The following is a 12668-nucleotide window of genomic DNA, read 5'->3' as shown; positions in this document are numbered from 1 at the left end:
GCTGCATTGTGTGTTTGTGACATTTTTCGACCTGTGCATTTTCATTTCATTGTAGAACAGCTAATTAAGTATTTTAACTGCACCTCGCACCATTGTTGCTCTGACATAGACTTCACTGCGCGATACCCCCGGCGCCCTGCTCGACTCCCCCCTCCATTTTAGATCTGTTGTTGTTGTGCTCAGTGCTGACCTGAGCCCGCCCCGCCTCCCAGCTAAGACGCCCTCCCACTAACTATCTACAGCGCTCCCTATCCCAGAAGCGCTGTGACCCCTCGTTGCTTCTGCCCTGAGTGGTCGCTCCCCTGCCTCTCCACCTGAAGCGGTATCGTTTAGCTGCATTGCGTGATTGTACCCGGCTTAGAACGGCTAAACTATTTACATTGAACTCGCCTGCTTTGCTTTGAACTCGCCTGCTTGCCGGTATCGTGTAGTGCGCTGCATTGTCTGATATCTCGAAGTGCGCTGCATTGTGTGTTTGTGACATTTTTCGACCTGTGCATTTTCATTTCATTGTAGAACAGCTAATTAAGTATTTTAACTGCACCTCGCACCATTGTTGCTCTGACATAGACTTCACTGCGCGATACCCCCGGCGCCCTGCTCGACTCCCCCCTCCATTTTAGATCTGTTGTTGTTGTGCTCAGTGCTGACCTGAGCCCGCCCCGCCTCCCAGCTAAGACGCCCTCCCACTAACTATCTACAGCGCTCCCTATCCCAGAAGCGCTGTGACCCCTCGTTGCTTCTGCCCTGAGTGGTCGCTCCCCTGCCTCTCCACCTGAAGCGGTATCGTTTAGCTGCATTGCGTGATTGTACCCGGCTTAGAACGGCTAAACTATTTACATTGAACTCGCCTGCTTTGCTTTGAACTTGCCTGCTTGCCGGTATCGTGTAGTGCGCTGCATTGTCTGATATCTCGAAGTGCGCTGCATTGTGTGTTTGTGACATTTTTCGACCTGTGCATTTTCATTTCATTGTAGAACAGCTAATTAAGTATTTTAACTGCACCTCGCACCATTGTTGCTCTGACATAGACTTCACTGCGCGATACCCCCGGCGCCCTGCTCGACTCCCCCCTCCATTTTAGATCTGTTGTTGTTGTGCTCAGTGCTGACCTGAGCCCGCCCCGCCTCCCAGCTAAGACGCCCTCGCCCCTCCCCCTCCACTATCCATATATGACAGTAGTTCCCGCGCGCAGCGTTTACGCGCAGCGTCCGCGCCCAACCCGCGCCGAAGGTGCGCCAAAGGTAAGCCCGTCTACGCCCGTCCGCGCCTGGACCGCGCCCAGCGCCAGACCCCCTGCCCCTCGCGCTGCCCAGCCCCCCCGCACTACCTACGATGCTGCCACCCTCCTAGCCCTTAATCCCGGTCGCGCCCCCAACTGCGTCCACGCCGCTCCTGGACACACCCATGGACCGTTCTCCTGCTTCTCCTGCAAATTTCGCGGCACCGACAACATCTCCGCTACGACCACACCACTGACTCCCGACCCCACCCACCTACAATGCATCCTTCTCAACACCCGCTCGGTCCACAGGCACGCCATTGACCTTTGGAACCTACTAGACACCATCTCTTCTGACGTCGCCTTCCTAACGGAAACATGGATGAACGCTTCCTCCGCCCCTGACATCGCCATCGCTATCCCTGACGACTATAAGATCACACGCAAGGACCGCACCGACCATACAGGAGGAGGAATCGCTATCGTCCATAAGAAATCCATCCGCATCTCTACCAGCTCCGACGCCAACCTCGCTAACTCCGAACACCTTCACTTCCAGATCCACATCGACCCCAAGACAACTCTTAGAGGCACCCTCCTCTACAGACCTCCAGGACCCCGCGCAAAATTCAGTAAAGACATCACGGACTTCATCACCCCACACGCGCTCCCCTCCAAAGACTACATCCTTCTAGGAGACCTCAACTTCCACCTTGAAAAGATCAACGACCGCAACACCGCCACCCTCTTAGACAACCTCGCCAACCTCGGACTTAAACAACTAGTCACTTCCCCCACCCACATCGCAGGTCACACACTCGACCCCATCTTCACCTCCAGCAACCATGTCTCCTTCAACCACACTACGGATCTCCTCTGGACTGACCACAGCTGCGTTCACTTCACCTACAACAAGCCGAAACCCATCATCCACCTCCAACCAACTCTACAAAGAAACTGGAACAAAATCACCACGGATCAGATCTCCACATCGCTCCTTCGAACCTCCCCAGCCCTCTCTTCTAACGCCAACGAAGCCGCCTCCAACCTCACCCTTTGGTTATCCAACACCGCCGACACCTTAGCACCACTGAAAAAACGTCAACACAAACTTGGCAACAAGAAGGCCTCATGGTTCAACGATGATCTCAAGAAGTCCAAGAAACTGTGCCGCTCCCTTGAAAAGGCCCGGAAAAAAGACCCATCCACCAGCAACAAGGACGCCTTCAAAAGCGCCACCCGTACTCACCACCAACTGATCCGAAAAGCCAAGAAAACAGCATTCAAGGATCGACTTGACAACAACGCCCACAACAGCAAGGAACTTTTCAACATCGTCAAGGAATTTTCCAACCCCTCGGCCAACTCCAACGACATCACCCCCTCTCAAACCCTCTGCGACTCCCTAGCCTCTTTTTTCCACAACAAGATTGCTGACATCCACAACAGCTTTGACAACCAACCCGGAAGCCAACCCACCCTACCATCTGCTGACCATCTACCCCCCGTAAATACCCTTAACGCCTGGAACCCAATCTCCACTGAGGACACCATCCGCCTGATGAATTCCATCCACTCTGGATCCCCCACAGACCCATGCCCTCACCACATCTTCAACAAAGCAGACTCCGTCATAGCTCCGCACCTCCGAGACGTCATCAACTGCTCCTTCAACTCCGCTACCTTCCCAGAAGACTGGAAACACGCTGAACTCACCGCCCTTCTGAAAAAACCCACAGCGGACCCCACCGAACTCAAAAACTACCGCCCCATCTCGCTTCTTCCATTCCCGGCCAAAGTCATCGAGAAAGCCGTCAACAACCAGCTCGCCGCCTTCCTCGAAGCCAACAAATCACTAGACCCCTCACAATCTGGCTTCCGAGCCAAACACAGCACTGAGACCGCCCTCATCGCAGCAACAGACGACATCCGAACTCTACTGGACAATGGAGACACAGTCGCCCTCATCCTCCTCGACCTCTCTGCAGCCTTCGACACAGTCTGCCACAGCACCCTTTTACAACGCCTCAGAAACATCGGAATCCAAGGAAAAGCACTGGAATGGATCACCTCGTTCCTCACCGGAAGAACCCAGAGAGTCCGCCTCCCACCATTCAAGTCCGAGGCCTCTGAAATCATCTGCGGCGTACCTCAAGGATCCTCACTCAGTCCCACCCTCTTCAACGTATACATGAGCCCCCTCGCGGCCATCGCCCGCCAACACAACCTCAACATCATCTCTTACGCGGATGACACTCAACTGATCCTTTCTCTCACCAAGGACCCCAGCACCGCCAAAACTAACCTACACGAAGGAATGAAAGAAGTCGCCGAATGGATGAAACAAAGCCGTCTGAAACTGAACTCAGACAAAACAGAAGTCCTCATCTTAGGTACATCCCCCTCTGCATGGGACGACTCCTGGTGGCCGGAAGCCCTCGGAAAAGCACCCATCCCGACAGACCACGCACGGAACCTTGGCGTCATCCTGGATTCTTCACTCTCAATGAACAGACAAGTCAGCGCCGTATCCTCTTCCTGCTTCAACATTCTTCGCATGCTCAGAAAAACATTTCGCTGGATCCCCTCCGAAACAAGGAAAACAGTCACCCACGCTCTAGTCACGAGCCGACTGGACTACGGAAACACCCTCTACGCAGGTACCACCGCTAAACTCCAGAAGTAACTACAACGAATCCAAAACGCCTCAGCCAGGCTCATATTAGACATCCCACGCAATGAACACATCTCTGGTCACCTTAAAGACCTCCACTGGCTACCCGTCAATAAGAGGATCACTTTCCGACTGCTTACCCACGCACACAAATCACTCTACGACATCGGACCAGATTGCCTCAACTCTCGAATGTCCTTCTACACCCCCTCCCGCCAACTTCGCTCTTCCAGCCAAGCCTTCGCCACTGTACCTCGCATCAACAAGACCACCATGGGAGGCAGATCCTTTTCTTACCTGGCTGCCAAAACATGGAACTCACTCCCCGCTTACCTTCGCCTCACCCAGAATCACCTAGCGTTCAGAAAGCAGCTTAAAACGTGGATATTTGACAAATAATCCTCCTCCCCTTCCTAAGCGCCTTGAAACCCTCTGGGTATGTAGTGCGCTATACAAATTTTATGACTTGACTTGACCCACAACCAAACGCGGCTCGTACTACTCCGCCACAGTATTACCGAAGGTAAGCCAATCTTTGAAGCACAACCGGTTTCGGTTTTATACAGCTAAGTACCATATCGCATCGCTTAGCAGGCAATCTGATGTTTTGCTTTTTATTTTTTTCAGATCATTCTTTCAAACTTTCTTCATTTTAAGGTATGTCTAGACCCCTTAGTATTGTGGTTTACTTAGAAACACTTTCGTAAGTTACAGCGTTTCACGTGTCAGTCTCGCTTATATCATCCCTATTCTCTCGTTTATAGATATTATCCTGGCGTTCAGCTATTTCGGCATGATTGAGTAAGAGGATTCACTATAAACACACATGTGAGTGTTCACCTTTCGAAAATGTTTTCAAGTCATGTAAATTACTCGCAACATGACCGTGTCTTTGTACATCTTGCAGACTAGTATAACACCGCATATCACCTCAGTGTCCAGTGCAGTATCCGAGATCAAGTTTCAAGCACATATTTCCAACCCTTGCTATTCTAACCTTTCACATGTATCGAACTAACATTCAATGGGTACATATTCAGAGAAGGAGGTTTGTTACAAATGAATATGCAATGTCAGTATCGTATAGATATCACCAAGGTGGTGAATTCAAAATTTAAAGTGGCAATTTCTAAGGAAAATGAAAGAATAATTATCAGATTGATGTATGGTTCACAGATATTTACGTTTAAAATGTTTTTCAACAGAGGCCCCTGAAGAAGGGACAACGGTCCCGAAATGCATCGGGCCAACCTTCTCAACAATCGCCTAAAAAAATCTTTTTGTTGTGATCTTTCTGTAATGTCTGTATGATATACAATACAATACATTAGAAAAATGAATTGTGGAGTGTCAAAATGAAAATGATTATTATTTCAGAAATATGTTCATGAATTTGAAAATAATTATGAAAACAGCAAAATAAATATTAAGATTTTGCAAATTCTCACATTGAGTTTTGGAGAAATATTTTCCCTAGCGAGAATAGAAGGAAAATAGTGCACAGAGCTGTGCGTTCGGTAAGGTTATGATATTTTATCACTAACCACGTGCATTAAATAACTATTAAACTAGGGACAGGCAGCCCCAGTGCACCGAACAGCACGCCCAAGGAGATAAATCAATTCTAAGCTACATTTAAGCAGAGAACTGCTGATATAACGGCGTACCAGTGGCCATCATTGATCCTTTTATTAGGGCAAGAAAATGCCAACTTTCTAAAAGTGCCATTTTCAGAAATGTGACTAGCAATCCTACTTTACCATTGGAGATGGTTTTAAATTACAATTCCTCAGACACCAAACATGATCTTCCTACCTGCTTCCTGCTCCCAAGCATAAGTTTTCAATTAGTACATGTAATAGGATAACCCATTGTCATCCTATGGGAGAGGTGGGCCTCACAGTAGTAAAAAACTGATTAAGATGTTTTTCATAATCAGGACATGTAAAACGTAATAGTTTGTGTCTAACTTTTCAATCAAATGCACCATGTTCTATGGGTTGTTGATGGCCTACCCTAGTGCTGACTTATTTGTACAGGCCTGGCAAACGGTTTATTTTGTCACGTTGAAATGGCAGTTTAAAACTGCACCCATTGCTGCAATGGCGGGCCTGAGACATGTTTAAAAAGGCTACTTAAGTGGGTGTTACAATACGTGCTGCAGACTCGCTTAGAGTGTTTAATTTACAGGCCCGGGGTACATATGGTACTACTTCACTAATCACGTACAAGTAAATTAAATGTGCCAATTGTGTGTAAGCCAATTTTACCATGTTAAGAGGAGAGAGCACTTTGGCACTGGTTAGCAGTGGTAAAGTGTGCAGAGTCCTAAAGCCAAAAGAGGGGGTTCAAAAAACAGGTGAGGGAAAGGCAGAACTTTTGGGGTCTGCAGAGAGGGCCTGGTCCAACAATCTTGATGTCCAGGTTGTATTGCCTCAGGAGAGTACAGTGTGTCTATAAATATCTGAACTTGAGGCACTTGAGAGTTTGGTAGGCTGGAATGAGTGGTCTGACTCGCCTCCCTTGATAACTTTCCACCATTTACATTTAGAACAGACATTTGCATCTATCAGTGCTTTGTATAGAGATTATTAATCTTGGTCGGTCATTAAATTTCTACACTCTTCGAATTAACACTCTTTCTCTCCTTTTCTCACTCTGAGAGCAGTCGGAGACAGAATTGTCAAAAGAAAACTCAATACCATATTTAGGGGAGAGAGAAAGAATCTCTTTATTGTCAGAAAGATACCTACGAAATGTCAGGGCGTGTAATGTTTGTGTCCCTGTTGGAAAATGTGGAGGTGATACTAGGAATACCCATGTAATCATATCCAGGATAGTATTCCCAATAAATATTGATAAAATCGGAAGTAACCATGGCAACATGACTATATGTTCATCTGTTGTGGTGAATAATAATCACAAGGCCCTCACTCGCATTCCAATTACTTGTGTAAAAGTGTAGGCAGCAAATCAGCTTCACACTTGGTGCAAGGTGGCACACAGTACAGGAATTCACAGCATCCAGGAGCTCAAAGAATGTTCCAAGTCATTGATATTCACCCACTAGTATATACTTCGTAGATGACATATACAAAATATCATTCAAAAATATCTCGGCCAAATTATCTAGTACCAAGATATTGTGAAGGTTGTGTATATGGAAAAGTTTACTGTGCCTAACACCATATATGTGCATCTTGACAATATGTATATCTTGAAGGTACATGGGTGTGGAGTTAGGAATAGTAAACCAACACTTATCTAAATATACTTACATTCAGAATATTTTGGTTCTCAATATTTAGGTCACAATATTTCTGTTCTCGATATTCTGACACAAATCCCCCTATGGGTGTATTCACTCACAAAGTCAGTGCTTGTTCCGTCTTGATATATACTACATGTTTTTTTTTTAACTCATTTTGCAACACCAAAGGCAAATAATTACTACAGCTACCAAATAAAATCCAACAAATGAAGTGTGTACCTAGAGGGTGAGGGAGTGAGGTTTGCATTTAGGCTTACATTCTAAATCAAGCATGGTGTGGATGGTCTCAGTGCAGTCTTGCAAAGCTTTCTCTCCTAGAAATTGTACAGTTTCCAGATGGACACGACTATAGGAGTGAGTGAAATGAGCAGGAACATGAATATACAATCAGGTGAAGGTGGAGCCCCTCCCTTTTAGTAATGTGGTGTGTGAAGTTTAATATCCTGCTTTACCTAGAGAGCGATCACAGATTTTGAGACAAAATTGCTAGTTTCACAGCAGTTGTGTTTCAAAGCAAAAGGTTAGTTGGATGCATGGGAGAACAGTATGATGAGCATGCCTCCCTGCTACTCTAGTTAATACACCATCATTGGTGTGAGATATAAAGAGTAGTGAGCTGTGTACACCACAAGTGACAGGGATGCTTAACTGCTGGTACATGATTGGTGGTGAAAGTATCAGACACACTAGATTTCTCAAAATCCACAAAATCCCTATCTGAAAGAGGCAAATGTAAAAAGTGAACATTACAATATTCAGTAGTGGTTCTATTCAGACCATGCTCACTGTACCACTGGAACCAAGCTATTGTTAGCTGTTGAGCCTCAATAAGAGCAAAAACAGTCCAGGGTTACTTGTGGGTTGCTTGAGTTTTGGTCAGGGAGGACCTGCATTGGCAGTTCTAGTTGGACAGTTTCCACCGAAGGAAGGTCATGACTGATTTGCTTATGGCTGGGTCCAAACTGAGGTGACACGTTGGTCGAAAAACAGTGGATTGGAATGCAGCCCCAAGTGATAACCCACTGCTAAAATTAATTCAAGCTTTTCATCCATCGCCTTTTTGTTGATGCACCATTCAGCCTCCAGTGCCCCCCTACCCCGTTTCTGGTTATTTTTTTATTAACCCGTGTGATGATGCTGGGAGTCTTGTTTTTAATCTTGATATCACAGAATGAAATATGACTGACTGGTGCTACAGTCTCTGGCCTTTACTGCTGATTCTCATGAGGTTATTCAAGGCATCATTCGGTTTCCTAACTCTAACGATTACACTTTTTCGTCCAAAAAAGACTTAATATTGTTGTAAACACTTCTATTCGTCCTATTTTCACATTTGTGAGAGGATGTGACCTTACTAGGTTGAGATATTCTAATAATTCTGGTCTATAAACTACTGAGAGCATCACTTTTAATGTATTGGGAACCAAATTGGCTGTCATTTGATTCATCTTCATTTGTCGCTCTTTTTTGTATCCTTGTCTCTCATTCAGGACTTTGAATTGCTGGTTATTTCCATAGCAGATGAAAACGACAACCGTCCGTTGTTTACTCAGGGCTCGTATCAGGCGGAAGTCATGGAAAACGCTCCAGCAGGTAGGCCTGTCTCTTAAGAGTGGTTTGCACCTTGCTACCGCATCACAGGACATCTTAATTTAGCTATTAGCTTGACCAATATCTTGAAAGTGACTAAGTTTTTCAGACAATCTCAATAAGCAGGAGCTTCTGACTTATCATGTTAAGTTAAGTTTGGGCCTACAAACATTCTCTGCTGAAGAACGATGACTGGCTGAAAGCCAACCGAGTGATATGGAGCCCACTGACAGCTATGTTTTAAGCAGCCAACTTCAAGCCCATGTTGAAAGTCTTTACATCTGTCTTTCTCAGATCAATCTTCACAGCCTGTGATTGCATCATAAAATTGTACTCCTTCTGAGCTGCATTACTTTAGTGAGAATCCTAAAATAGTCACGCCCAGGCATCTAGGGACCATTTCTTTCTCTACTTCGATTCCACTATGTCATATAACCATGAATTTAAATAAATGCAAAAAATAGCTAGTAGTTAGAAAGCCTCGTCTATCAGTAGGATGGCTCAGCGAGCTAAATGCTTGCTGCAGACAAATGTGTTGTTCTGGTGATCATGATTTCAGCAAGGTTTTTTCAGCCTTTCATCCTTCCAAGGCAGGTATATTGAGTAATAGTGACACCTCATATTTACAGCCCTTACATACAGAAGGCATTTCCATCTTTATTCAGAGCAAGCTATTCATTTGGAAGGCAACGAGGAAATCAGCTACTCTGTCATCCTTTAATTACAGACAGCCTTGCATTACCATTTCCTTTTGACACTTTAGGGCCGTTTTCATTTTTCCAGGAGTTATCCCATGTATGACCTTTTGTAATGCCATGCATAGGGATGTATCCGCAGAATTGTGAATGTCAACATGTATCTATTTATGTTTTCCTGAACATAGACCAGTTTAAGGATGTAATTAGCTAATTTATAATCAATCAGAAAAAGTCTTTCATTTTGGGCAGGTCAGTTGAATGGCAGTGTCTAAGTCAAAGTCAGTTTCAGGCAGGGATATGTAACTTTACTATCGCACATAGAACACTCAGCAGAAGTACTGTCTTCATGTCTCAGGCTTTAAAATAGATGTCTTTACGGAAACAGGATATGTTACCTGTTATGAAAATATTGCTGTCTTTTTCCAACATCAACCTGGAGATCTACAAATCTAGAATAGTTAGGGTTTCAATTACAGGAAATAATTGGCCCTGTCTGTCCCCAGTTGCTAATGCTTAAGTGCCAGGTTCCTGACTATTAGGCCACTGCAGCTTGCACCACCCATTGCCCGGTCATCGCTGTCAATGGCCAGGTCTTTAAGTGGGCCAGGTCTCACCGGTGCTCAGCACCAGCAGTTTTTTTTAAAGGGGGCCGCGAAACTGGTCTCTAACGGGCTCTGTCTGTTTTGTGCCCTGGCAGTCCGTTTGTCCAAGACTGCAGTGACAGCAGGCACATCACGAGGTCACACTGCTCACTTCTCACTAGTGGAGAAGTTACGGCATGACGTCATGCCAGGTGAGCGTTGTAGGGGAAGGGAAATCCTTTATAGAGAGTCAGTTTCTCTCTGGATTTCCCTTCTCTTTTTGAAATTCAGGAGCAGCAACATTGTCGTGGTGTCAGCAGGCCTTTAAGCGGAAGCTTTTTCAATATTATATACAAGCCATAGTTGCTGCTTATTTATCTTATGCAATTAACAACCATTGACAAAGCCAATAGTGCTGACTTGCTGGAGGTATGATGTTACTTGTTGTATATTATATAATGATGCAATGACAGAAACAGCAAAATACAGGTTGGGCGGCACACTATGCTAAGCACATATTTTTAGCCTATGTGTTTATAAGACACGCCCTTAATTACTATGGCCACGCCTCTTTGAGAGACACCCCCCGTTTTTTCATCCCACTTGAAGTCCTGCCAATGATGGTAACAAAACAACTACTGGCCATCTCTCTCCCCTGCAAGTGTGACAGTTCAGATTATTCCAAGTCCCCAAAGCTAAAGGAATGGCTGGAGCAGCAGGTTTTAGTATTTTTTTAATGCCCATTGTATTAATAAACAACTGTTGTTCGGCTCAGCTCTAAATTAGATGAGCAGCACCACCATGTGGCAGATTGTCATAAGTGTGGGGATGACAATTGTCTGTTCCGAGCACCGGAAACCAATTAAGGGCTGGTGCCACACCGAAACCAATTAAGTGCTGGCGCCAAGCACCGTAAACCACCAGCTCAAATAACGCACTGCTGGTTGCCCAACTATACGAGGTGAAAGTGTGTGGCGTAAGGGCCTGAGCAGCCGTGCCAACTGAGGTATTAATGGGTTTTGATTCACACCCCCTTTTGTTACTTCTCTTCCAGTCTTAAAGAAATGTTTCCTCTGCAAATAGACACTGCCGCAGTTGCAGCTTGAACATTCCACAGTTATTGGCTACTCATACAATTTCCCCTTCTCCAGTCTTATTGTCTGCTAAGCATCCGCTGAGCCATGGCCGAGATTTCAATTTTTTCAATGAACAAAATGATGAGTATTACTTGTTAAGAGCAAACAGCTACCCCGGAGGGCATCCTGGCCCTGGCAAGACACAGGTGTCACAGTGGAAAGAGCATCAGCCTAGTAGAAGCAGAAAGGGAAAAAAGAAGGAAAGAAACCACTGACTTAACCAATATTTCATTAGTTTTCTATATTTGGAGTGAAGAACTTCATCCTTGATCTGAATGAATAGTTCGACGGAATGGGGTCCAGGGGTCAACGAATGTTTACAGATTTCGTAGTGCTGATGTAGAAAAATTAAAAACGTCTCCTGCCCCTGGGCACTGTTAGTGCAGATTCCAATTGCTTCTTGCAATCTCTTGAGTAACTAGTGCTCTGACCTCTATCATATGAACTCTCTAATGCCCATCCACACCAACCACCTTTCGGCATCAATTCAGAGCTAGTGTGCTCTGCTTGCTGTACCCTGCACCTATATTGGTGAGGATAGTCAGTCTCGCCTAGAAAGAATGCCCGGCAGGGAATTATCTTCTAAGAATTCACTGCTAATTCTGATCACTCTTCTACCTGGTCTCTGTGTGTCCTTTCACCTTAGTGAATCAAGTCTCCTTGGAAGGGTATGTGTTGAAAACTGTGCTCTGTTACCAGCATCTTGACCATTCTCCAGCAGCACTCAGTGCTGCCATCGACATATTCATACATGCCAAAGATACTTGGCAGCCTGGCATGGTCACTCCGGATGCAGTGCAGCCTACTGCGTTTCAGGTTGTCCTCCATGTCACGCTAAGAGTCTCTCTTGTGGTGGAGGATAGCCTCACGCATTACAATTCACTGCACCAGTGTCAACAGGCCCTGTGGGTAACTGTTACAATGTTCTTACCTCCCAATGTATTGGCATGCTCTTTTACTATTCCACTCTACACGCCTATCTGTAAATCCAGGTCTTTCAGTGTGGCTTGTCAGAAATGTTAGTGGGGCCTGCACCAAAAACTGTGCAGGCCCTTCTTTGGTTCATAATGCAAGTAGCATCTCGTATGTAAGAAGAATATTCGTATGGGAAAGAGAAAACAGTATTTCATGCCACTTCTTGCTGTGTCCACTACAGCTGCACCCTGAAGAAACAGCCAGACTTATTATTATATAAATATATTTTGTAACAGGACCATCAGACCCTAAAAAATGTGCTCATATTTATAAAAAATTCACCCAACACAGCAAGTGTTTTGCTTTGCAGAGTGCTTTGCTGCAGGAAAGGGTAGGAACACCTCCCTTCTGCAGAATAACTCGATTTGCGTTGCTTTAGATCTATCAATCCATACATGGCCTATCAAAATGGCCTTGCGTGGCTTGATAAATCTCATTTAGGTTTTGCGTCACTCATGCACCCCCTTCGTAGCGCAAGGGTGATGCAAATCCTTGATAAACATGAGCCTGTGAATCTAGGG

General features: G+C 45.4%; 1 protein-coding gene across 1 annotated transcript in view; it reads left to right on the top strand.

Annotated features, from left to right (window-relative positions):
- Positions 1-12668, top strand: part of CDH23 (cadherin related 23) — a 1152220-nt gene that overhangs the window by 711626 nt on the left and 427926 nt on the right. Inside the window, exon 19 of the mRNA XM_078641088.1 lies at positions 8658-8760. Within this exon, the coding sequence (XP_078497214.1) occupies positions 8658-8760 (103 nt within the window). The remainder of the gene's footprint in view (positions 1-8657; positions 8761-12668) is intronic.

The sequence above is a fragment of the Lissotriton helveticus genome, chromosome 5_1 (genome assembly GCF_964261635.1).
Source record: "Lissotriton helveticus chromosome 5_1, aLisHel1.1, whole genome shotgun sequence".
In the NCBI taxonomy this organism is placed as follows: domain Eukaryota; kingdom Metazoa; phylum Chordata; class Amphibia; order Caudata; family Salamandridae; genus Lissotriton; species Lissotriton helveticus.
Note: the sequence above shows the minus strand (reverse complement) of the source record. Positions and strands in the feature narration are given on the sequence as shown.